The following is a 26,943-nucleotide window of genomic DNA, read 5'->3' on the forward strand; positions in this document are numbered from 1 at the left end:
ATCTCTTACAGAAGGCATTCTGGTAGAATTCTGGGGTTTTATTTTACTCTTAATGTGTTTTTCTGAAATTTGTTTAGCTGACAAACATCACCTTCTTAGCATTACTTGGAGAGGCTGCAGGTAAGCTTGGACTCAATCCTTTAGATGAAACAGTGCTCAAAATTGTGTCACCTAAGCATGGCAGTCAGAGGTGCAAATAAATCATCTTAAAATGCATGAGATTTAAGGAAGATTTAAAAACTAAACATTCTTATCTCCCTGCTCTCAATTAGAGGATTAATTTGAATTGAATCTTCTTTTATTCCAAATTAGTGATCATTACTATCTGGTCAGTCATAAAGTCATCTCCAGCTTCTTGCTCACTGGAATTCCTAGTGCATTGTACCACATCAAACCACGAAGTCTGCCCTGGACACATTTAGTACATGATGTCAGTTCTGCTGAAACTAATCTGTGCAATGTGATGCCCACATCACAACTCTAAAGAGCCCACAATGAATCCAAGGGTATTCCACTCTTGCCATTTCTCATCCCTAGACATCTGAAGCACTTGGCTCTACTCATTTTATTATTTCTTTAAAACTACAAAATGTTTTAGAATTAAAATAACCCTAGTTTCACTTCTCAAGGTAAAGGCTTAAGAAGTAGTCCATTTTAGGGTAAATTTAAAATGAGGTAAGAAGAAATGCAACATCTATGGTCACAAATTCTTAACCTTTTTGTTTTCCATTTTATTTGGTGTAAATTTCTGCCCCTCCTCTTCCCCCCACCGCAGTTTTGACCAGTGCTGCCTTTTCATTCAGCTGCAGCAATAAGATAGTGGCTCTCACACTCCTATGGTGCTGGTTAACCTGTTAGGCTCAGCCTCACCAGACCTTACAAAGCACTAGCTACTTGTACTTCAGTGGCATCTTATCAACAGTCTCCAAACAGGGTGCATGTAAATAGTGTGGAGGTAGGTTTTGCACAAGTTGCTTGCACTGTGCAGCACTCACTTGACTGGATACCATGATTTCTAGTTGGTCTCGCAGAACTCGTTATCAAAAGATGTTAGTACAGTTTTTATAACCCTTCATCTTCCATCCCACCTACATGCACATGAGGCATGTATGTCTCCAAAATTAGTGAGGAACTCACCAACTAAAGCTCAGTGATGTTTATGAGCTGCAATGCTGGAGCCACTGAAGTAGCTTTAGACATATTCAAGAGGCAAAAGTTATGAGGTGCCTCAGACCTGGATTTAGACACCTGAAGAGTTACATAAGATTTTAGTGTGTGCAGACATGTCAGCCCATGTTTCCCATTTCAGCATCCAGTCCTACATTATTAAGCAGTATGGACTAGGTATCTGCACAGCCCTCCCAACCCTTTGTTTGCCTTTACTTACTGCTGTGAGAAAACTGGCATGATTAAAAATTCAACATTTATCTATTAATGACAGATAATACTGTAGCAAAGGTGATGACTGGCCAGAATTGAAACAGCAATAGAAGGGAAAAGGGCAACAACAGAGCAGGACAGAATAAATCAAATTCAAGCAACTAATTAACCTCAGTGGAGCAGAGTGTGCAGCTGGAATGTTTATCTTCCATCCCAGTAGTATAGCATCTTCTTTTCCAAATGTAATCACTGAGGGTTTTAAGCTTTTTTTGGTTGTGAATTATTTTAATGTAAAGAAACACTTCTGAGCAGTAGACAATCCAGTATAGGCATCTATACTGAAGCATGCATGCTGCAGACACCAGCCAAAAGAGAAACACTGGCAAAAACTAACAGAACATGGGATTCAGTAAAGAAAATTTCACTGTATTGTGTCATTGATAAAAGTGATCTTGGAGGATATTTGAATAGCTCTTCTTCACTGACACAGGATGTTACTGTAAGCAGCAGCTGGCTCCAGAAAGGAATCCAATGAAGTTGATCAGCAAGGGGATATAAAATTTTCTTTCAAGTCTTTTTGATTACTAAATCACACAAATGCAATAATGATTTTTAATGGGAAAAAAATCTAATTAAATGAGAAACCACTTAGAAAAAAATTTGATTGATTATATTAACAGGCAAGAATAGCCTGAAAATATTTTAAATGGTATTGTGGAAGCTTAAGGTGATTGGTACTATTTCTGGGGATAGGAATTATTTTTCTTTCCTTTTAAATTTTTTATTAAACTTTTTATGGTACCATTATGAAAAAAAAACCCTAAAGTTTTTCTTCCTATTGCTCACAATTGAAAGTCTCATTGTTTTGATACCACAATTCAGTGGCTTTGACAATGTTCAAGGATATCTCAAACAAAAAACCTGTTAAATGAGGAATAAATATCCACAGCAATTCAATACACAGAATTTTCTACAAAGTCTTCACTAGTGTCTAACAAGAGAAGAGAAGTCTAATGTGAAAAGTCTCTTCTCAATTAAGATGTGTTAGCTTTCAGCTGCTGTAATTTTCTGAAAGGAAACCATGATCAATTAACAGTACATGTACTTTCCGGTCTAATCAGCAACAGTGAGGGAGTTAAATACACAGGACACTAGAAATGGGGAACCAAAGCTATATGCCAAGACCTGCCGATTTATTTTATTTGTATTTCAGTGATTTAAAGACTAATTGTAAACAAAAATACTCTCTTGTACAAAATGAATTAATATTACAAGCAATTATTCCATAGCAAGATTGTTTTATAGGTTATATTTTGCCACAACATGAGAATTAAATGAAAATAATTAATAATGACAGTGTTATAATTATCTCAGTCTGGGCCAAATGCTACCAGTGCATGTATGTAAATATGGAGTGATTACAGCATAGGTGAAAGAAGTGGTTTAAAATTCAAAGCAGTCTTATAAGTGATTATGGTTCTTCTGATTACCAGATTAAAAAACCCAACTTAATTCTGTTTCATGTTATTTTAAGACCACGATCTCGATCAAGGGACAGTGGTGATGAAAATGAACCAATTCAGGAACGATTCTTCCGGCCTCATTTTCTGCAGGCTCCTGGAGACCTGACTGTTCAAGAAGGAAAACTATGCAGGATGGACTGCAAGGCAAGTGTCACACGAAGGGGCACGTCAACCTTTCGATAACATTAGCTGACTCAAAAACCACACAGGTTTCTTTCTGCCAGTTTCAGTGCCTGTCAGTAGATTAATTAATCTCACTGCTTTGGAGTGAATAAGTGGACAATAAAAGTTTGCCTCCTCTCCAATGAAAACGCTTCAGGCAAGTCTTAGAGCTCACAGTAAACTGATTTATAGAATTCAGCTATGCTGGGGTGTGGAGGGAGGCAGCACATGCTATAAAGACAGTGTACTTCTCCATTTTAAGTCCTTTTACTACTTGAGTTTTGAACCCCTGTTAAAGTTTCAAACAATATAATCCTGATTTATGACTTTGCCAAAGAGAAATAATTCAGGCTTGGGTGACTCCCATTTACTTTATGCTGACCTGTTTGGGTGAAGCTATTTGTTCTCAAGCAGTCCCCACAGCAAGTGGCACAGCTCTCAAAAGTAGAAGACTTGTGTACACAGACAAGGTATTAACTAGTGCAGGTGGTACTGTCACTGGGTTACACCTCAGTGGAATGGAAGTTAAGAGTTCAGTAATTAGTCAGCTAACATCTTTTTGTCTGCAAGTTTTCCAAAAAGAAGTTAATCTAGAAAGGAGTATCTGCTCATTCCACCTGAAAAGCAAAAAATAAAAAAAGACAAAAGGTGTCACCCTGCCTGTTGTTTGCAGGGTATTATTATTTAGCTTCTAGCCTATCTAAACACTGATCTTTTTTCAGTCACGCCCATAAGACATCATGGAATTCAGGGAGTTGGCCAGAAAATAAGTAAATGAATACAATTGACTCAATGTGTAAATCAGGACAGAACAAGATCTTTAAATCTTCTGGTACACCTGCAGTAGCAAACAAAGCCAAACTTCTCTGAAGTAAGAAGTCAGGTCTCCTCTATTTATTTTAATGTGGCAAAACCAATTTCCCATTATTTTCTTTACATTGAAGGTTAGTGGATTACCAACTCCAGACTTAAGCTGGCAACTTAATGGAAGACCAATTCGCCCTGATAGTTCTCACAAAATGTTAGTGCGTGAGAATGGTGTGCACTCCTTGATCATAGAACCAGTCACATCCAGAGATGCTGGAATCTACACGTGCATTGCCAGCAATCGAGCTGGTGAAAATACATTCAGCCTGGAGCTCACTGTTGCAGGTAATGTCTTCACGCTGAGCTTTCAGGCTGTGCACTGCCAGGATAACGTGAATAAAGAAAATATGAGTGATGTCGAATGATGTGGTGGAGGGGTAGGGGGTAAAAAAAGGAAGCCTGGTATATTTATAGGTGAGATATTTGTGTTATGTTGTGGCATAAGTTGACTGGCACATTGTTTCTGTGCACACAGTTAAGAAAAGAGGGCTGCTGGCCTGAGGCACAGCTGAGGCCACAAGTCACACTATTTTCACTGAATGTTTTTTTTACTGACAATCCATGTAGACCCACATTTACTGCTGGGCAGCCAGTGGGATATGAATTGTGCATTTCACAACATATCAGACTAATGCCACTTCAGACTTCTGGTAGAGCAGGTCCTTTTATAACTAAAGATCCATGCTTTTATGGAATATCAAGGAGCTCTTTGTACCAAGCACAGTATAGCCAGTTTATCTAGTCTTCAGGCTCTACACTTCAATTCATTTTTGAGAAGAATCAGCTCTTTTAGCACAGATTTTTACCTTATTAAAATGCCGATGTGATTGTTTTCTTCAGAGGAACCAACATTGAACTTTATGGTTAATGAAGACAACACTTACATTTCCTACCACTTAGGTCTTTCATTATTGCTTTTAGCATACTGCTGACAGAAAGGCTATGTTTTCATAGAACGGTGTCAACATAACTGCAACCTTTATTTTCACAGCTAAAGAAGTACAAAAAGCACCTGTGTTTATAGAGAAGCTACAAAACACAGGTGTGACCGAGGGATTCCCGGTGCGACTGGAGTGTCGAATCTCAGGGGAGCCATCTCCTCAGATATTTTGGAAGAAAGAGAACGAGTCACTGACATACAACACTGACCGAGTGAGGTTAGACTGACTTGGAATAATCTCCTCACACGTAATTTTAATAATGATTTATCCTGTAACACAAATGAAAACCTAAGAGGTCACGAGAATGCTCTGTGTGAACAGCATCTCATAAATATTAATTAGTGATTGTAATAATTTATGACATTTACTCAAACTTGCAGCCAACTTGTGGCTGAGCCAGAAGTAAAATGTTGTTTTCCATCATTAGACTTACATAAACAACCTTTGCACTTTAAAGAAGTGGCAAACTAGTTTTTCTCTTCCAGAATCAAGCCTTACAGAAATTTGCTAATGAAAATCAAAGTTCCTAAGGAATGCTATCTGCTTTTCAGTAGAAACTTTGAATCATAACTCTGCTGCATAGTTAAGCAACTAAGATTCAGTATTTTATATTCTGTTCCTCAAGTTTCTTTGTCTTTTCCCAAAAAAATCTGGGTAAGATCTGATGCCCCTGCTACTCTAGGTGTCTCAATCTGCAATCGTGAAAAAAGTTGCTTCATGCATTTTTTTCTTCTCAGTTTTCACTTCAGGATATTACACTGCCAAATTGTTGAGCATACTCACGGGTTTTTTTCCACTGTGTTCTGTATTAATTAAAAGCAGATATAATTAATCCATAACTAAGATTGTGTCAAGTTCATAATGACATTTTAAAATAGTCTACACTGTTTGGCAATTTAAATAGTAATTTTCTATTTTTCTTTTGATTAGCATGCACCAGGACAACTATGGCTACATTTGCCTGCTCATTCAGGGAGCTACAAAGGAAGATGCTGGCTGGTACACTGTTTCGGCCAAGAATGAGGCTGGGATTGTGTCTTGCACTGCCAGGCTGGATGTTTATAGTAAGTGACTTCAATTTTCATGATCATATTAATCCCCTGAAAAACAATAGTTCTGTAAGTTCTAGTTTGTTCACAGAATGGTTTACATTGGTCTCTCTTTCTTTTGTTTATAGTTTCTCCTCAATAGTAAACATCCACTTGGAGACAACAAATGCTCTGTCAAAGTACTTTTCACCATCTTTCAGATACCTAAAACAAAACAAGTGCATGCTTTCTGTTTTCGCTTAGTACATTAAATATGGCTCATTAACAACCGATAACAGCATGATTTCATTATTTCTGTGGATCATTATTACAATTGCTCTGCTAGCACTTCCCTAACCTTTTGTATTCTTTTGTACGTTAGTCTGTAATACACCTGTGACAGCTATCAGAAGTGTAGTAGTTTTTATGGCTTTCTGCTTAATTACTCAGTTTGTTCAAAGCAGCTCCTTACATAGTGAATGTTTTCTTAAAGCAGTATCTCTTACCAGTCTTCTCGTAACAAGAACTAAGGCGGGGAGTCAGGAAAAGGGAAGGGGAAAAACTGGAATGATAAAGGACGGTTTCTGGGGTGGGGAATTACAGACTTGGCACAGCTTTCTTCAGCATATAGGGGTTACAAGGGCAACCAGATAATTTCCTGTTTTACGTAACAATTAACCCTAGAACAGGCCTGTTGTTGTAATATGAGTGCACAGAGACAACCTTCTTGCTGTCACCATTCTCAGTGAAAGGTAGAAAACAATGCCAAAAAGTAACAAACACAGACTATTGTTTTTTACTTACCACATTTGAAGGTGAAACTTAGGTGCTGGGATAAAAAATACCCAGTGCCAAGAAATTAAACAAACTTACCTTTGATATAATGGTTTTCTGCTGTTCAGAAGTTAGTATCTCCTTTACAAAGGGTTGATTGAGCATCTGGCGTGTTTTATTGCACAGCTCAAGCAGGCTAACATTTTTATTTCTTTTTTAATCTGTAGCTCAGTGGCAGCAACCAACTCAGACAACCAAGCCAAAGAAGGTGCGGCCCTCAGCCAGCCGATACGCTGCACTCTGTGACCAAGGACTAGACATCAGAGCAGCTTTCCAGCCAGAAGCAAACCCTGTCCACCTGACAATGCAGCCTGGCCTGGTAGAGAGCGATGACCTGTAGATTCAGCTGCCACTTCCATCATTTTCTTTCAAAGCAGAAACACTGAAAGCCATTGCCATGACCAATGATACTCCTTTGTCACTTTATGCAAGGGCAGACACCTTCAAGTACAAAAGATAAACAACAAACACAATAACCATATATTCCTTATTCATTATACCAAATTAGAAGAATAGATAGATTATTAATAGGAATGTACACACTGCACAACAAATCACTTCACCAGTTCCTTAACCTGCATTGCTTCATAACCCTTTTCATAGAGACCACAATACATCAGAGACAGACTTTTCAGAAGAGAACACTATTTTTCATTACATGCCTTTGTAAGCAGTAAGCAGATGCTACCACAATCTTAATGGTGCAAGATGTTTTCTGCAAGGCCATTAGATCACAAAGAAAATTAGAATGCCTGATTATCAACAGTTCTAAAGTGGCAATGCATTCTGACAGCTACAATGAACAAGTGCAATATTACAAGAATAAAGCAGGAAGAGACACAGAGGACAAACATAAACAAATGCTCTGCCAATTGCTTTCTATTCAACAATGAAAAAGCTATCTTGCCTTCAATTCTGTTAGTATGGACATCAACACCCTAACTTTCAATTTGTTTGTGTTTTTGCTCTTTGCCATCTAGGAGAAGGCTTACTTACAGCAAAGGCAGTCTAAGCAGAAGTAATGTAACTTCTGCACAGTAACAAGAGCTGCATTAAGTAACAGTCTACGTCAGATTACACATATTGGTAAATGGATGGGAAAGAAACTGCTGACAGTATGAACCACTGCAGTGGGTTATTGCAAGGGGTGGGAGGGGGACTGGGCAAGAGGTTGTAACTGTGGATTTCCCAAAGGTACCCTGTAACCTTGTGATACTGCATTTGAGAACCTGAAATTCCAAGGTGAGCTGAAAACTAGGGAGTGTATGTATGGGATGTCCGACTGTTTAAATCTTGTCTACTGTGTATGAGGATTTTAGAAACGTATAGTAAGTGACAAATGGGTTGAAACTGCAATACAAATTTAAGTGACAAGTATATACCAGAGGCTTGCAGATCTGAGGAAGTAGAAAATGAAGACAGACAAAATCAACATCAAATTTGCTCCTTTTTATTTTTTCTTCTTAAAATAGCATGTGTCTCGGGTAGATTTTATTTTTTTCTTCTCCTGACTGTAGGCAAATGACATCTCTTTTAAGGGGTAGAGTCTGTGCATCACAGGTGAAAAGCATGAAGGCTATTTTCAGAATGCAGGGCAAATCCACCTCAATGTGGAGCCCCACTAATGTCACACTTGACTAGTTAGTTTTAAATTAGAACCAAATGAATCTCAGTTGAAGGGGAGCAAGGGATGGAAGAATGACTAGGCCTGACAAGATAAATGAGTGTTTGATGGTACGAGCTATGATACTTTGCTAGGAAAGGAAAACACTGTATTCCTTATATGAAGCACATATATGGTATCTTTCATTATTTATAATAAAAGTATTGAAATCTTCTATTTCAGTTCATTTATTCAGAAGTCCTTAGGGATTTGTTTGGTTTGTTGGTTTTTTGTTTTTTTTAAATTTTGTAATTGTGTACACCATATATTGCATTACTGCTATACGTGTATTTACTTTGTAAGCACACAAAGTTTGTTTTGTTTTTTAGTGACTAATAAACTTTAGCACACAAGGCAGCACTATTTTGGTGCAGGATATGACCAGTACTGGGGATCGTTAATCTCGATTAACGTCATAGTCTGTCAGCTGAGAATAATTTGATTCTATTCTAGAAGTATGTCATATCTTTTGCCAAATTTTCCTCAACTGTGACATGCTAATTTACATTTCTGTTTAGCTTCACTAGCATTATTTTGCCACCTTTTATTTGTATTTATAAAAAATGTATAATCATTACTTTGGATTGTTGTGCTGATATAATGTGGGTTTAACATCAATAAATATTACACAAATAGAAAGTTTTCCTTCTGGTAAAGACTAATAGCTGTTTCAGTACAAGCATATAAGTGTAAATATTATGACTCCATGAAGTGTGTAAGGTGAAATGAGAGCTATATGCAGCATCTAAAAACTACTAGAATTCATCAGAATATTCCGCTTGTGACCTGGAATCCTGTTTGAACAGAACAGAGGAACATGACTCAAATTCTAGAAACTTTTGCCACAGAGACAGACTGGAAGATGCTTTTTAAAAATAGGTTAGAAAATACGCAGGTCTGTTTTGTGTGTATAGTAATTGCTGTTAAATTCATTTAAGAACACCCTGCTAACAAGGCAATATCAAAATAAAAAAAAAATCATGTTTACTTGTAAAATCCTGGCTATTAACTAGTTTCTCCTTCTTTCCTCTGTGAAGATACCAGGAAAGATGCAAGATTATCCATTTTTTTCTTTTAGGTTTACATTTCAAGCATTGATCACTACAAACAGGATTATGTCAGCAATTCAGTACCGACATTAATGGTGATACTGCAGCTGAAGTCAAGGGAGTTCTGTCTGCTTACAGTACATTTGTCTGTGGTTTGGAGACTAAAACACCGTCTTTGTGAGCTTGTTTAAGATGAAGTCATCATCACTTTTTGCCTCTGTATGTATGTACAGACACACACTTAAGTAGTAAATCACATCTCTAAGCAGCAACATTGTTTTTATGAAAACATTCAGCTGTGTTGTTACTTAGTTACTGGGGCTGTTTGGGTTTACAAATTCGGAGACAGAAGCAAATGGCACACTTTTCAAGCCAAAAAGCTAAAGTTCTTGGAAGAATCAAAGTAATTTTCAGAAGTTTAATCTCCTTCCACATATTCCAAAGATAGATAGTATGACCTGAGAGTGTACTTTTGTCATTTTATAGGACTAAAAAAAAGAGCCTCAACTTTTTGCAAGACTCCCAGTGTAGCCATGAGACTTCAAATTATTTAGGAAGCTGATCAATCCAAGCATATTCATGGCAATTAGAGACTTGAAGCAACAACATTCAGGATGGTAACAGAAACCTCCATCAAGAGTACCAACAGTGAGGTGCAAAATTCCACACGCATAAAGGTTTTCCCAGCTGGGTAGTGTATATGTTAACACACAGTTCCTTTATCCTGCAGCTTTAAAGCAACAGCAACAATTAGTTAAACACAGATTTTTTTTCCATCACAGCCAGCTGGCAGTTAAGGATCAAAACCAGTCCAGCTTGAAACCCCAGCTTATAAGTAATTGTTTCTTTCTATATCCCCACTTTCAAAGTCTATTTTAATTTACTTACGTTTTATGGTAATAAATGCCTTGACTCCCCACATATGGACAACTCCATCCTTACCTCTGCAAGAGGCCGCACAGATTTCATATGTAAGTACTTCATGGGCTCACATTATCCAACACGCCATGATACTGAGGGGATCAGCTGCATAACCCATCTTGCCAAACCCACACCATGTAGTATAGATTAATTAATTCATGGACTAGAAATGCCTGCTTCGATTATGCACATTGGCTAATTCACTGCCTCACAATTCAGATGCACATGCAAGGGATAGAATTTGCTGAAATTTATCTCATTGTCCTGAACTGGCTAAAAGAAACAGCCTTCCTTCTGCACAGACTTTCTGTTTGGACAGAACTACGAGCACATAAGATACATCAGGCAGATGAAAGCACAGCTCCTGCCCCAAGGAATTTACAATGTATTCCAGAGAATACACAATTCTTTGACTTGTCTTAAAGCTTGAGAATTCAGAATTAAACCACAGCTTGCAGCCTTTTACAGAAGTGAATAACACATAAAATAATCTTGTATTGCACTGCATCTCTAATAAAAATGTGTTTGGAACACAATCAAATCACACTTAGAGCAAAGTGCCAGGCTAGAAGCAGCAGTACCTGTACAGCAATGATTTCAGCAGCTGTACAGACAATGGAGATAAATGAACTTCATTTCAACACCACCTGGAAGGAGTAATTTTTTGCTTTACAAAACAATTGAAATGCAACAGGTAACTCTGGGCAAGGGTCAAGTCTTGTAGCCATTGTCACTTTCTAGTTGTATAGTAGTGTAAATGGTCCAGAAACACCTGCAGAACAAGAAAGCAGAAAAAAATAACACATGACCACTACACAGAATGATGACGTCATTTAAAGAAGGAGCTCTACAAATCTCATCACACTGAATGGATTGTGGTAGGACTTTTTCCCTGTGTGTTTAACAACATTGCCAAGCTTTTTTGTTTTGGACAACTCTTGGCCCAGAGACCACACAGTATTTCTACAGAGAATGAGTGTACAAAACCACACTGCCAAATGTGGAACCTTTCCAAACTACCACAAAAGGTGCTGAAAAATACCTCATAAGATTTCCTATACAACAGGCAGCACACCTGTAATCAATAGCATAGACTAGTGGATTTTGGAGATGGTCTTTACCTGCAGCACTTGTAGGAAAGAGCCTATCTCAAAGAAACGCAGTTTTACCACACTGTAATATAAAGCACAATGCTGTGTCTTACTGGTGTACTAACGCACTTCCTCCTACAATACGTCAGAGTCAGTCACTGAACATTTTATATTGTAAATCTCCAATAATAGTTTCAGTTTTCTTAAATTCTGTATTAACTTCAACTGTACAATCTGGACAGTTTGTGGTCATTTACTAATTTGTGTTTAATAATGCATAGTAAATGAAATCCTAAAGTCACAACTATTAGTAAATCCAAAGATCTTGAACTGCACAGGAATGAGCCATTTCAAGTATGCAGCAGCTTGCAAAAATTCCAGTTTGTAAAGTTCCAGATCCACTTTCCACTAGGATACAATGTACAATAACACAATATAGATTTCAAAATCTAAACCAGGCTCTTACATGTTTCCCTTACAGTCCTGTGTGTGAAAAGCATAATACAGCTTAACATCTCAAGAAAAGAATGAAGAAATTTTAAAATTAATTTTAGGCTTTTTCGGAGCAGCAAATCCATTAAACAAACAATTTAATAAAAGCAGAACAAAGTTTTCATTTGTAATTATTACTGCTTCCTTGCAACATGTACAGCAGGTTATATAAAAATGAACAGCTACAGTTGGTAACTGCCATTTAAAAAGAAATGAATTTCAGGTCACTCTATACATCCTAAAAGATGAGATGGAACATCACAGTGTTTACAATCACCAGTTTTCAGATTAAGACATCAGTGATCTGTCTCTGCTAAGGACAACTGGCATCAAAGCCTAAAGTGAAGCAAAAAGAACACAACATCTGAAGTGGGGAAAAATAGTTGATGATGAGTGCATCTGCACTGCCTTCACTTCCATGTTCAGATTTGTCCCAGCTGCTTTTGGCAAAGTCAAGCCAGAATGCAGGACTGAACTCCCAGGAAGCAGGGTGGAGTGTGGAAGTCAGGAGGCTAACACAGCAGAGCATTAATCAGCACTTAGTACAGCAGAAACACAGTTCTTAATTACAAAGGATACTGCAGTAAGGGAAGCTCACATAAGTTATCCTTTTTTAGAGGCATAACTAAGTTTATTACTTTCGCAATGCAAACAGGTCTTCATGGATATGTTCAACTGAATGCATCAGAATACTTTCTTATGAACAAAACTCATCCCACATATTAATAATTAGTATATTTGGTTTGCCCCAAAGTAGAAAAAAACCCTTTAAAAAGTCAATGAAAGATACAGGCACATGGTAAGCTTTACTGGAAGCCAGATAATACAGCATTAGGAAGAAAGACAACATGGTGCTAATAGAAAAAGAGATTTCACAGAACACTTAGTAAAACATGTAGTAAATTAACCTCCCTAATCTAATAGTGACAGATCAACTGAATACTGCTTCACTGCATAGCAGAAAGCTCAGCATCATCTCTCTGGTGATGCCCTGAAAATTATGAACTCTAAAATTACAGGTGCTCACAGTTCTATATATGACTTCCAACAACAGAGCCACAAGAGCCTGCGAAGAATGGATGTAGTTCTAGTTTACTGCTGGCAGAGACACCTCGCCATCAAAATCACACCTGCACACTAAATGGAGCTGCAGGAAGCTTTCAGTAGAAATCTACCAACCATTTGAAAAAATAGGACAACAATCAAATTGAGAGCAGCAGAATAAAAAGACTAACTCAGAGCTTTTAACAGGTCAACATACAGGTGAAAATCTGTCTACAATACAACTTTTCAACACGTAGTTGCAACATGTATTTCTAGTGCATTTAGCATTAGAAATACAGAGATGGGAGATCTGCAGTTCACAAAATATCAAACTGCTTCACTAACATGTTTCAGCAATACCATGTAATCAGCCTGCAGTTATTCCTAGAGAAATGGTTCAAAATCACACAGCAGTGTCAAACCCAGTAACACATTATGTGTGCAAGGGCACCCCAGTACCATCAGTCGACAGCCTGGGGAACAGCAGGTGACATCCACACACTGCATCTGCTCAGCCACATCTGCCCCCCACGTCCCCCTGACAGCCCTTATGTGTGTGTAATGACACCAAGTAAGTTTTGGTGGCTTTTACTTGGATGTTGTCTTAAGGCATCTGACATCATCATACCTGGCAATTTTGTTTTATAAAATGTCCCAGATCTTAACAGAGTTGTTAAATGTGAAAAACAAAAACATAAAATACTAGAACTGTTGTGATCACAGTCATGCTGATTTAAAGATGTCTGTCAAGGTACAGGTGGTATTTGTTACTAACTTAACAAACTTATCTAGAGCAATAAAGGAGCCTTCAGCAAATGATCTGGAATTGAACACATGTGAGTGAGAATCAAATGTAATTTGAGGCCTTCTTCAGGCATTAGACACACACAGTGACTTCTCTCCACCACTACACTTTTCGTACACAGATTAACTGAATTAAGTGGGTACACCTAGTCTTCAAGAGTTCAGTTTTCATTTGCTTTACTTAAATGAACTACACAATGCTTCCAGGGAAAAAAGGCACATAATTATAACAGGAAATATATATTACTCTGCCATGCAATGGAACCCCTCATATTATACAACACATCAAAGTAGAAAAATTTGTCTTACAGCAATAAATAATCGTTGTGATGTATGTTTTAACCATGAAGAATAATATAACAAAGAGATTTTGAAGGCTGGGATTTAGGTATCCACTTTCTTTTCAAATTTCACTGATCTCAGTATGGAAATCCTTTCCATCTTTAAAAATCACGCCTTACCTCCCCAAACAGCAGAGGACAATCCCAAACAGCTCAGGATATATATATGGCATTGGATTTTACAAAACTAGTAACAGCGATGCCATCCATCCACACAGGCAACTTCACTTCCCTAAACCTGTATAGAGTTACTAAGTCACTACCAATACATTAATGCCTTAGGATAGAGTGCCCTCAGGAGGCCACAATGAAATCTGTTCATGGGATACAACACTAACTCAGCACACTCTAACTCAGCTAACATTATATTCTTCTGTTACCACAAAGTCTGCAAAAGCTGTTCTGCGTGACAGCTCCTCCTTACAGCTACAATATTCAAAAAATACCCAAAAACCAAAACCACATCATGGACACTTTATGTGTCCTTCTAGAAACTTTTATTGATGATAATCATAGAATAACAGATGGTTTGGGCTGGAAGGAACCCTAAAGATCACCTAGTTCCAGCCCTCTGCCATGGGCAGGGACATCTCCCATTAGATCAGGCTGCTCAGACCTCCATCCAGCCCATCAATTGCAATACTTGCCTCAAGAGCAAGGAAAGACTGTTTGTATTGGACAGTGGGCTCCCTACAGCAAGTTCTAAGTTACAAACATATTTTCCTAGAGGTAAGCAAAAGTAAGACTTCAATGACCTGCCTAGGAGAAAAGGTGAACAAGAGTAGCTCATCATCTTCCCGAACATTGGAAAATGCAGAGAAGACATACAAAACAATTAACTTTCTAGATCTACAATGTGCTTCAACTAAACACCAGAACATGCAAATAACACTACCTGTAATATTAAAACTGGATTGAACACAAAGTCAACAGAAGAACAGTTTTGGTTTCCTAACTTGGCAGTGACAAGGCTGGTCACATAAATGAGTAAATACTGCAATACACAACCTTTTCCCAAGGATATCCTCTCTGAAGCTGGAACCCACCCGAGTTAAAAACCCAAAGCAATAATTATGGGTGAGTCAAAAAGGGGGTTGCTGTAAAACACTACTGCATGCTGACTTAAAGGAGAGCTGCAGGAGTAGCCACCCTCAAAATATGCCCTGATGGTCTCTCTAGAAATTCTGCGGAGTTGGTGAAAGGCCATATAGAGACCAGGATATTGGATGGGGCAGGAGAAAAGGTCTGAAATAAAACACAGAGGAAGTTTAAGACCGGACCTGGACTGCAGCCTTCTTTAAAATGCTTCCAAAGCTAGATGGACGAGATAATGTTCCAACAGACCCCTGGAGAAACAGTTGTAGTAAGAAAAGTACAATTCTTCGGGACCGGCAGAAACGTGGAGTAGTGGGACTCTAAAAAACTTCATTCTTAAACAAAAACAAAGGAACAAAAAACCTCACCAAACAGAAAGATGTTGTTACTTAACAGATTATAGGAGAGTTTTAAACAATGTAGCAGGTTAAGAAACATCAGGTGAATTTCCACTCTTATTTCCACTAGGAATAGAATCACAGAAACTCTGTATGCCTAATAAGATAGTAGACCAAAGTTTGCAAAAGTCAATTGAGAAATCATTGTCAAGCACAGTCTGACTTGAGAAGATCATATGTAAAGAACCCCAAAACATTTATATATAGCTTAGCATAAATGCAGCACAAGATGTAAAGCCCGAATGTCTGCTTTTAATCAAGGACAGTGGCATAAGAGGCATACCAGAAATACGATGGAAGTAAGACAAAGAGGCAAAATATTGACACAAAATATATAGGAGAGTTATAAAACTAAATATCCATATATTAACTCACCAAATCAAACATGCACTGAGTATGCACACCTAGAAGGTAAGGTCCATTGTTAGACAATACTATTACCCACACAATGAAGATGGTAGCAGTAGCTATGACGATCACGGAGCATAAGGCCAGCAATGTAACCGTAATGACAGACAGCAATTATGAGTAGGTTGGATAAATGCCACACTAGAGGCAGGCCAAGATCATTTTTTTTATATACTGTTTTTCACACAGCTGATCAGAACCACTCAACTCTGGCTGCGGTCCCCACGACTGTACAAGGCTTGAACCAAAATACTACTTTCAAAGACTGGCTTTGTAATGATTACTTTTATTTCTGCAAGTCTATTGACCAAGTTTATTAATAAAGACAGCAGTCCATTACTGCTTCCATAAAAAGACTTGCATAAAAATGAAGTAACATATAATGAGAAAATATATTAAAATGAAACCAAAAATAAAAGTCAACAAATTAAGATTAAATGCTTCCTGACAACACTAAGATTGTATGCACTGAACCTCAGTATGATGACTTTAAATATAAATATCAAATTAAACTTTTTTTTGTGGGGAGGGGGAAGATGGCATGTGCTAAAAGCTACTAGAATTTGAACACCAACCTTTGTAAAACCAGCAGTCTAGCTTTAGCAGTCAAACACAATCCATCACTGAATGTCAAATTTACAGACAGATCAAAGGGTAGAGGAATAATGTGCAAAAGTACATTCACACTGATCAGTACCTTAGGAACAGAACCATGCCTGAATAAGGCCAGCAAATGATCAAAACAAAAAGGAAAGTGCTCTGGGAAGGGAAGGCCACAGAGGAAAAAAAATCCCCAAACTCTGAACAAAACCCTAAATCAGTTTTTGGAACCATGTAGGAACTTGAGCAGAACTTCTAGACAACTTGTTGCAACAAGGCAACTTGAAGGTTTTACCTTTCAGAGCAAAATATCGGAAGAGGTTCCAAAGGAAAGAGTGACAAATGGGGGAAGCTGTCACTCCTCACTTCTAAAAGAAATCAAGTAAATGCACTGTGAAACTTCTGGGTTAAAACTGCCTCATTTACAAGTGACCGGAAGCTGGCAAAAGTGACAGCAAGTTTTTGAGAGTTTAGTGGGTCGAAGGACCATTTGTTTTTTAGGAAGAGATTCCAGAGCGATCCAGGGAAGTACAAACTAATTATATTTTTCTGTGCATAGCAACTACCAGAAGTCATTCTAAGGCCATGAGAACAACAGGATAAACATACGGAGGAAAGTCAGAGTTGCTTTTGCAAATGAAAGTCACATTTGATAAACATTTTGGAGTCCTCCTAAAGACTTAAACGAGCTGAGAGTATGGAGATCTAGTAATACTGCATATTTGAAATTCTAAAAGGCATCTGACACATTCCCTAGCCAAAAACAATTAAAGATGCTGTGCTGCCCAGAGAAGGTGTCATATCAGTACAGTGTTTAAAGATGCAAGTGAAAGGGTATGAATCAGCAGTTGTTCTTTCCTAAGGACATGGACAGCCAACAGAACACCACAGGCCTCTATGCTGGGGCAGGCAAAGTACAACCTGTTCCTAAGACAGCTGTTTCTGAAGCCCACAGTGTATTCCAGTAACACTAAATTACTCAAAGTAACAAAGGGATTAAGGAATTAAAAAATCGTAGAACCATTTCACTGAAGAAATAGTTATTAAAACCAGCAGACTAAACTCATTGTAGATATTTGATAACAATTCCTGCTGGGAAAAATACAAAAAAAATCAGACCTTCAATAACATGTATTGAAAGGGACCCCAAGATGACCATTAGTTATTCAGGACTGAGTTATTTTTCTGAAAAAGTAAGTGCAAAGCTTAGGAAAAAGCAAAACAATTAGGCATTAGTTTTGGAAGCAATATTAAACAAAACACAAAACTTTTTTTTTTTAAGATAAATCCACAGTAAATACTGTGAGCAGTTCTACCTGCTGCTCCCTCCTTGAGAAACTGGAAAAGGCAAGCTCAGAAAAACCAATGTAAGCTATAAAAGAGCTTAGCAGCAACAAGCAATTAAAATACAACCCTTCATTATGAAAGAGAAATAACTGAGACAGGCAGGATAAGACAGAAGTCTACGAATTCAAAAGCAATAGAGAGCACAAGAGGATTGTTTTAAAGCATCCAGGCCTCAAACAGAGCTACTAAATGGTGGGTTCAAACGTATCCATCACAAATTACTAGTAGCATAAGTCTTTAAAGGAGATACACACCTGACCTGTTACCTACCCTACAGATTCCCTACTTCCACCATCTGAGACATCACATTAGGCCAGACAGAGCCAGGATTACTGTTAACTAGTTTTCAGTTCTAATTTAGGAGTTTGAAGGGAAAAAGAAGTCTTTTAAAAATATGACCTAAAGCTACCAATACTTCAGTCTGGTCCTACGGCAATGGTACTAATAAAGACATAGTATGTATTGCAACATTTTAAACAAACTACTTAGTGACATGCTGAGATTGTTCTGACACTGTTATTCCAGTTTTTAATGACTTATGTAAACAAAATATCATGGCCTATAACTTAACAGCTACCTTACCTAGTCAAAAAAAAAAAAAGGATAATAATAATTAGAGTCAGAACTCACTAATAGGGAACTATTTCTAGTCTCTTACGTTTGGCTTTTGGTCAAGATATGTCACACAGGCCTTGTCAGGGAAATACCAAGAGCAGGTATGGACAGCAGCCAAGTCACTGACATATTACTACTTGACTAGTAAAAATGTACCAGCTGTCCTTCGCCACCTTCAGTGCCCTTGGAAAAAAATCATCTTATCTCTGGCCAATTCCCTCTACCAAAAGAGAAACCTAATTAGCAATTATATTACTGGGGCAAAGACACACATGACACATAATTTCTCATAGCAAATAACACCACTTCTATTAAGGGGTATCAGGAAGGATCCTGAAAGGATTATCTTTACTGATATTGTATATTCCAGAGCGAGTAGACAACCAACTGTAAAATCTCCTGAACATACAACCATTTCTTGTGTTATTACTCAATACATACCTGCAAGAAGCTTGAACATGCACTGTTTTCTGGCCCAAAGACAAAATCTCTCAGCTGCACAAATGAAGAAAATTTCCAACTTTAAAGACTCCAAGTTATCATCAGTGAGATCTCTTCTTTCTGTACTTTGGTTTGTGCCAAGAAGGGAAGTAGTTTCAAAAGCTGAATCAACATCTGGATCATGATGCAATGAACATGGAGCTAAGAAGTGAAGGTCCTAAACTGCATTCATTGTTTTCTTCAGAGATAATAAAAACACCCACTATCAAAAATTGCTTGATCTCAATAGAAAAGCCCAAGGTCAAACATTTGGTATGTTTTCAGCAAGACAGGACCACTCAGGATCATTGACAGCTGAATTACACTGCTTCAAAAGCTGCTTTGAATAAAATAAATAGCTATTTTATTGACTGTACATACATATTAAGGAGCATCAATTTAACAGCTGAACTGAGCATTCAAGATATAGAGCAAAGTACCTTTGACTTCACGCTCTGGAAGCGACACATGTTTTCTAAACATCTACTGAGTCATTGAAAAGTTTTTTATGCAGCAAGGTCTGCAACTGTACTGTTAAACCAGTGTATGTGCAGCTCAAACCCAGAATATCACAGCAACTCCAATGACCAGTGAACAGTCCTTCAATGTGTACACACAAGTGCTACTGGACTAAATGAGTGCTGTACATATATTCAAGAATAGGCTGAGTAGGTTTTGTCTTTATAAAAACACATTGCATATAATTAAATCTCCTAAAGGCAATTCAGGTATGCTATAGATCTCGAGGCACCCAGCTTTGTAGTGCCAGCTACAAACAAACAAAGCCTGAAGGAAACCCCTTGCTACTTTGTAGGGACTAACCAGTAGGAATGTAAAACTATGCACTTTGCAATCCTTGCCCTACATGAAAAACTTGATGCAATCATACCTGCTACCCCATAAACATGTCTTTGCACTTTATTAACCTTTGTGTAACATGATAATTTGAATAAAAGCTCTACTCTATCCCAAACTGGAAAAGAGGACTTTATAAGAAGACAGTGCTTTAAAAACGTATCAGCATGTTATTAAAGCTATCACTGTATCAAAATCAGATCTTTTCAAATTGTTTCATACACAAACTTTGTAATACCAAACAGATTCTTTCAGGTAGCTAAACATACATAAATGTACTTCACTGCTGCCGAATTTCTTCTCTGACTAGATAAGACCAAGTCAACTACATATGTCAATCTTCAAACAATTTCCAACCTTCCCCCTTTAATCAGTACGTATTTATATTTTCCCATCATGACATTAAAGGAGGCATTTATTCAAGGTTGTATTTAAGTCATAAGCTGCAAGCCTCCATCTACAACTAGAACACTCCCTGTAACATATGGGGATTCTAGAAGAAAGACAACAGCTTGTGCAACTTCATGAGGCTCTCCAAATCTTCCAAGGGGAATTGCTTTCTTCAACTGATCTTCTTCCAAATGAGCAGTCATCTCTGTGTGAACAAAGCCTAACAGAGGAAACATTTGAAGAGTTACCTCACCTTTGATTAAATTTATCTAGTAGATTTTCCACTGAATCCTACAAAGTCAAATCTATTACCAGGATTCATCACCAGCTATCATTCTTCTAAATCTCCAAAACCAGTCCACATTTTTTTATGGCCAAACCCAATTTTTACCTAACTAATAAAATGTCTTCCAGTTTTGGAAGCACTGAAGTGATAATCCAAATGCAGTGATCTTTAGAAATCCATTAAAAAAAAAGGTAACTAAAATTGAGTCCCAAAACCATATTTAGTATCACTTCTCTGAAAGACAAAACACACTCATTTCACCAAAACATTCTCAGTTAAAACAAGAATGAAGTCTCTGGCAAAGAAGCCCTTTCAGCTTGCAAATGTCTTTATTATATTTTAGAACTTATGACATCATTGCATAATTTCTCTTAAAGCACTCATTTGAAGACTATTTCTTGACATCTTTGAAGGACATTTTGTTACAATTTTCCATTAACTGAGATTCAGTTTTCCCATTGCTGCCCAGCTCTTTACATAAGCTGCAGCTTCATAAAGAGCAGATCTTACCTCCTTTCTAGCTGCCACCAACAGGGAAAGTCTCCCTTTTGCTCTCTACCTCGGCCCCTTTATGATGGCTTCGGACCCTTCGGTGAGCTGCTCAGCTCACTAAAGACTTTTCCCTGCCTAGTTCACAAGCTGAACTGGTTCATGTAGAAGGCTGAAAGGCATCAGAGGCACTGCAAGGTGAGCAGCAATGTACAGAGTTATGAGTGGAAAAATCAGAAAATACAGACAGGATTTTTCCTTCAGAGTGGTGGCTCGCTTGAACTAAATCATCTTATGAAATCACAGCCATATCCTCACAGACGTCACTTTCCAGACTCCATACTTTTACTACAGGGAGACAGGGATGCTTTTATGACAGCTTCTCATGGTCTGTCATGTTTGTCTATTAACAAATAAGCATTTTCTAGCAGGAGACAAGGGTAGCTGCCTGTCTGTAATTAGTTCTAATCCTTCCACATCTGCAAGGACAGCAAGTTTTGAAGGAGGAACAAAGAAAATAAATTTATTATGCAACAAGGACAGACTCACTCCTCCAAATTTTTCCATGTTCCCTTGAAAAGACTGAAGGTTTTCTAAAAGAATGTATTATACTTTAAACAAAAGAAGAAAGAAGATAATAAAAACACTTACAAATCTGAAGAAAATAATAGTAATTTGTCATAAGTTACTTTCAGAGTACACACAGTCTTGATGAATTCTGGCAGACAAATATGTAGGAATTTCTTAAAAACTCACCTGGAGCAACAATGTTGACTCGAATTTGCTTCTTTGCTACTTCTTTAGCAAGAGAGCGTGAAAATCCAACTAATCCTGCTTTGGTAGCACTATACACACTTTGACCAGAGTTGCCTTTAAGTCCTACAACACTTCCTGAAATAAAGAAACATCAAAGAGAAGATTAAATGTCTAACTTGAAACCTTGCACTAGCTTTATCATTTTAGTTTTAAATTTGGAATGAAAAAGGAGATTACAAGAAAAGTATATTACTGTTTACACCTCTACAGCCTACGGCTGGGATAAACAAATTCCCCCATTATCTCTGATTTTTGTGCAATCCATGTATTCATGTTGACCAATTGGCACCAGGAAAGTAAAATGAAGAGTTTTCTAAAAAAAAAATCCTTCCCCAGATGAAAGAAAAAATAAACTGGCTGTACCTATTGATCTTTAGTTAGTAACTGGCATCTGATAGTTCTAGATACTGAAAGAACTGATAAAGAATAGCAAAATTCTTTTTCCAATAAAATATAAACTCTGAGGTGTTCACTACTGAAACAAGCTGGGTTTATATTTAGAAGTTTCTTAAATTAAACAAAAGAATGAGCACTTATAAAAAAATTGATAAATATGTCATGTCTAAATACAATGAAAATAAGTCAATTGTAACAAACAATGTAACATATTACACCTGATAACTTTTCCAGAGGCTAGTAGGCAGAATTCCATGGGTTTACACAAGCAACTTACCTATATTAACAATAGCACCTCCCTGTTGTTGAATCATGACTTTTACAGCAGCTTTGCATGTCAACATTGTTCCCAAAAGGTTAGTGTGAATCTGGGCTATCATATCGTCAGTCTTGGTTCTCAGTAACAAACCATCCCTGACAAACAGATAAAAAAAAACAAGAGAACTCACTGAACAACCCCACTGATCATGCTTATTCATTGCAAAACGCAACTGGTGAATGGATGTGTATGTGGTTCTATCCATTCTACCATTTAAAATGACACTGCAAGGACAACACATAGCAAGAAAAACAGTCAGCCATGCTTCTGGCAACAAGGCCTCTTTCGCAGCACGGTGTCAAATACACTTCTGGATCACTTTGGGGGAAGAAGTGGAAGAAAGAGTAGAGGGGGAACTCAAACTCAGAATCCAGAAACCACAGTAAAAGTTGTACCATGCCCCTTCTAACTCAGAATATTCTGTGATTCTGTAATCTGTCAGCATTCTACTGCCATCAGGAACAAAATACTCATAATCACTTAATATTATTTTCAGATGTACTCATTAATAACACTCTTACTGGGTGCCAATAGCACCTTACAGTGAGATGCCTTCATCTAGGATTATAGATAATCTCTGCCATGTGAAAGAGGGCAGAAATTCAAAGATTTCTCATCCCACCTGCATTAATATATTTTATTGACTACAAGTGTCCCCAGAATATCCAAGCCTTTTAAAGCCCAAATCAATCTGTCTGTGTCTCACTTAAACAGACTCTTTGCTGGACAGTTTCACTGTCTGGACAGGACTTTTGATACCCCTACCTGGAGACTGTGCTTAATAGCAAGAGAGAACCTTCTCCATGAAGTTACTAGCTCTAAGTGTCCCCAGAATATCAAAGCCTTTTAAAGCCCAAATCAGCCTGTCTGCACCTCACTTAAAGAAACCCTGCACTAGACAGACTCACTGTCTGGAGAGGACTTTTGATACCCTGATATGAGGGCTGTGCTTAATAGCAAGAGAGAACCTTCTCCATAAAGTTCTCCTTCAAGTTATATCGCTGCCAGCACCACAAACAAACTGGACTAACTCTCGCAGTTCCCGAAATAACTTTTATAATACAAGTATGTGACAATTACTACAAGGGTCATGTTGTTGGTGATAAGGTTTAATCTGCATGATTGCACTTAACTAATAACAAAAATACAAAACCAGAAACACACTGCATAAAACAGCACAACAACCTAAGCCTCAATACAAAAATCCAGCAACAATACAAAACTCAAACAACCTCCCCTTCACAACAGATACTAGAACAAAATCTAAACACACTAGTTAACATAATGTAAAAAAAGAAAGAATACAGCTGCTTGCCACTAACACACATTTTAACTCACTCAGATAAGGGACTGAACACCTTAAAGCAAACCACTAACAACGAGTCAGCAATAAAGTACAGTGTAACAGAACAAAATAAAACAACAAATATAAAGTAAGATATATACCCAGTGAGTTACGAGGTGCAAGGCAAGGTAAAATTATAAGGTAGCACAGTACAGTTAGTAAATAAGTTGTCTATGAAATAAAAGCACAGCAAGATTATTAAATAAGGTAGCTATAAGGTAAAAGTGAAAGATGGTAATTCAGAAGGTATAAGGTATTATAACGGTGTAAAGTGTAGGTAATATAGGTATTATAAGGTATAAGTTGCAAGGCATAGCGAAAACAGAATACTTGGTTGCTCACCCCACATTGTCTGAAGGAGTGAGATAAGACAAGGCAGCTCGTTGGCTGCCCCCACAGAAATGATGGCATTTCTTCCTGGTTTTGCCCATGTCCAATCTCTTTTTATATTTTTTTCTTAGATAGCTTGAGTGACTACAGTCAATAATAGTTTTGGGGGTGACAGACAGATGACACAGGCCTAAGGATTGACCCCCTGTGTCCCCACAGGATGTGGCAAAGAAAGGCCATGCTATCTCCATAGCACTCCATCCTCCATTACTCCTATCAGTCTGTCTTGAGCACTTTCGGGAAGCCACTGGGGTTTCTTTGTCCCTTCTTGTGTAGTCCATTGTCATCTGACAGTGGTTTCTGGGAACACCCCCTCCAGGTGTGGGGTGTTCCCTGCAACCCATGAGGCCTTGAATGGGTCTATCACCCTACTAACCTGTTGATCCCAGCTGCATTAACCAAGTAGTTAATAGGACCTAAATTCCTCTGCATCTCCTCAAAAGTCTTTTGGACTTCATGTTCGCTGGATACATCACAGCTGAGTGCCAGATGTCCTGCTGCATTGAAATAAAAGCACATTATAATAACAGTAAAAGCTGGTATATCATTCATAAACCTTCTTTGGAATTTATCAACTCAATTTCAAAACAGATACTGAATTAGTTATAATATAAGGAACCCATCAAATCTCCAGAGAATTAAATAAAAACAATTTTCAAGTTTAGTTCAAGATTAGTTATGTGACAATTCTTTTATATTTTTTGCCTTTTGAAATCAAAGTTTAGCATGAGCCGACTGGTCTCAGTTCTGGCTTGTTCAGGAGCTGAGGATGAGTCACTTCATACCACCTCCCTGTTGTGACTCCAAACAATTCCTTTCATCTTAAAATTCCTATCTTGAAGATAGAGTAGGTAACATACTTAACTTTCTCAACAAATATTGTAAAAACAAAGTTGTACTGACATACCTTTTCTTTTAAATGTCTCAGCCTTTTCGTTTTCATCTAGTTAAACAATGAGGTTTCTTTAATGACTTACTACTTTTATGAGTTACCTAAGCATTGGATAGTGAAGAGAAAATTGCAAAGCATACATACCACCAAGATTACGTGCAGTAGTCTGGGCTAATTCAAGATTTCTAGCAACAATCGCCAGGCGGCAGCCCTTCTGTGCCAGGAGTTCCGCAACAGCTTTGCCTATTCCTCGGGATCCTCCAAAAATGGCGCAAACCTTGCCCATCTTCAAAAATAATTCACTAATTGAAAATAAACCATGAACTTCATGTCCAACATAGCAAGAGAATAACCACTGTTCTTGTCAACATCACAGCCTTTACCAGTTTGTAGTATTTTGTAATAGCAGGTTATAGAATTAGTGATCTCTTATTTTTTTTATTCACCAAAAAATAAACACTTGAACTAAATTAGATACCACTTCTACAAATTAAAGTTAACTCTTAATGATTTCTGAACTACTAAAAAAATTATGCAGGAAATGTAGCATTCTAATACTAGAGTTCTGATAACTTCTATTCAATTGGTGAAATGTGTGATTCATGTATCTAAAGAACATAAAGTATTGTCTGCTTATTCAAAGATGATGTACTAGTTTTATATTGTTTTTGCAATCACTATTCTTGTGCTAGAGTCATTTAGTGCATTCATCCAAAGTATCTCTGTTCGACATTGCCACTGCAAATGTTTCTGAGCATGATTTGAAGCTATTATATTTACCCTGGTTTAATACTGTCACACTACATTTTACTACTAGACTGGTTTTTTTTGGTTTCTGCTTTGAAGGGTAAAACAAAGCTTTTTAAAACATGAAGTGATTCTGAAGCAGCTAGGCTTGATGTTTAGGATAGAGTATAAGAAGAAAGTACTTCTGTAGAACTATCTTTTATTCTGCAAGCTCTATAAGCCAATCAGCTGTTTGGGGATTTCCTAAGAAGCCAGAGGCAGAATCCAATTAATCTTTGTTTCCATTCATTTGAATAAATCCTTTTTGAACCCAATTATACTTTGTCTCCATAACATCCTGAGGCAATGATTTTTATTATTTGTGGGAAAGTACTTCCTTTTGTTCTTAATTTGCTTTATGATTAGATAATACTATGCATTTCACTTCATATCTTCCCTCTTTCAGGTCTGTTTAGTCACTCTTAAAACATACGGAAGCCATTTGGTACCGTACTAAAGACTATTCAAGCTCTTTGCTGAGGTCTATTAAACCCTTTTGGTTGTGTGATAAGCAGAACAGCACACAGTACTAAGTGCACAAAGACACCATCAACTCGTACAATGGCAAAATGATTCTGGTCTTCTGTGACAAGGCCTGAAAGAGCAGATGGTCTGCCTTTTTCTGTAACAAAGCATGCACAAGTGCTTGAAACCAACCCATGAATCTGCTTTCACTGGCAAGCTGGAACCAGCTTCCTAGGTGCAGAAAGGAAATTAAATACTTGCATCTAAGGTAGTGGCCCATTCAACAGAACACTTACAACATGATGTCCTCTATGAAGACAATTCCTTCATGACAAAAATGGGCACTACTGCCTTGCCAGAATGACTATTGTTTTGGGCAGTCTTAATTAGGTAGTTATACAGCAAGGGATGAATGAAGAGATTTTACATCC

The 26,943-nt window shown here is 37.6% G+C and overlaps 2 protein-coding genes across 9 annotated transcripts in view; one reads left to right on the forward strand and one right to left on the reverse strand.

Annotated features, from left to right (window-relative positions):
• PALLD (palladin, cytoskeletal associated protein) overlaps positions 1 to 8,575 on the forward strand; it is a 200,464-nt gene extending 191,889 nt beyond the window's left edge. For all 3 annotated transcript variants that reach the window (XM_071556213.1, XM_071556214.1, XM_071556215.1), the window contains 5 exons: positions 2,915 to 3,047; positions 4,010 to 4,217; positions 4,924 to 5,089; positions 5,804 to 5,937; positions 6,903 to 8,575. In XM_071556213.1, the coding sequence (XP_071412314.1) occupies positions 2,915 to 3,047; positions 4,010 to 4,217; positions 4,924 to 5,089; positions 5,804 to 5,937; positions 6,903 to 7,075 (814 nt within the window). In that variant the 3' untranslated portion in view covers positions 7,076 to 8,575. The remainder of the gene's footprint in view (positions 1 to 2,914; positions 3,048 to 4,009; positions 4,218 to 4,923; positions 5,090 to 5,803; positions 5,938 to 6,902) is intronic.
• Positions 1 to 26,943, reverse strand: part of CBR4 (carbonyl reductase 4) — a 30,824-nt gene that overhangs the window by 2,302 nt on the left and 1,579 nt on the right. For 2 of the 6 annotated variants that reach the window (XM_071556217.1, XM_071556216.1), the window contains exons 2-6: positions 25,406 to 25,563; positions 24,746 to 24,866; positions 22,593 to 22,729; positions 21,860 to 21,994; positions 19,425 to 20,548 (exon numbers count right to left, since the gene is read on the reverse strand). In XM_071556217.1, coding sequence (XP_071412318.1) covers positions 20,370 to 20,548; positions 21,860 to 21,994; positions 22,593 to 22,729; positions 24,746 to 24,866; positions 25,406 to 25,547 — 714 coding nt within the window. In that variant the 5' untranslated portion in view covers positions 25,548 to 25,563 and the 3' untranslated portion in view covers positions 19,425 to 20,369. Of the gene's footprint in view, positions 1 to 2,665; positions 11,141 to 15,814; positions 16,038 to 19,044; positions 19,099 to 19,424; positions 20,549 to 21,859; positions 21,995 to 22,592; positions 22,730 to 24,745; positions 24,867 to 25,405; positions 25,564 to 26,943 lie in introns of those variants that run through there. The other 4 variants (XR_011697908.1, XM_071556220.1, XM_071556219.1 and 1 more) reach the window with 4 other exon arrangements.

Source organism: Pithys albifrons, chromosome 5 (genome assembly GCF_047495875.1).
Source record: "Pithys albifrons albifrons isolate INPA30051 chromosome 5, PitAlb_v1, whole genome shotgun sequence".
NCBI classification, from domain to species: domain Eukaryota; kingdom Metazoa; phylum Chordata; class Aves; order Passeriformes; family Thamnophilidae; genus Pithys; species Pithys albifrons.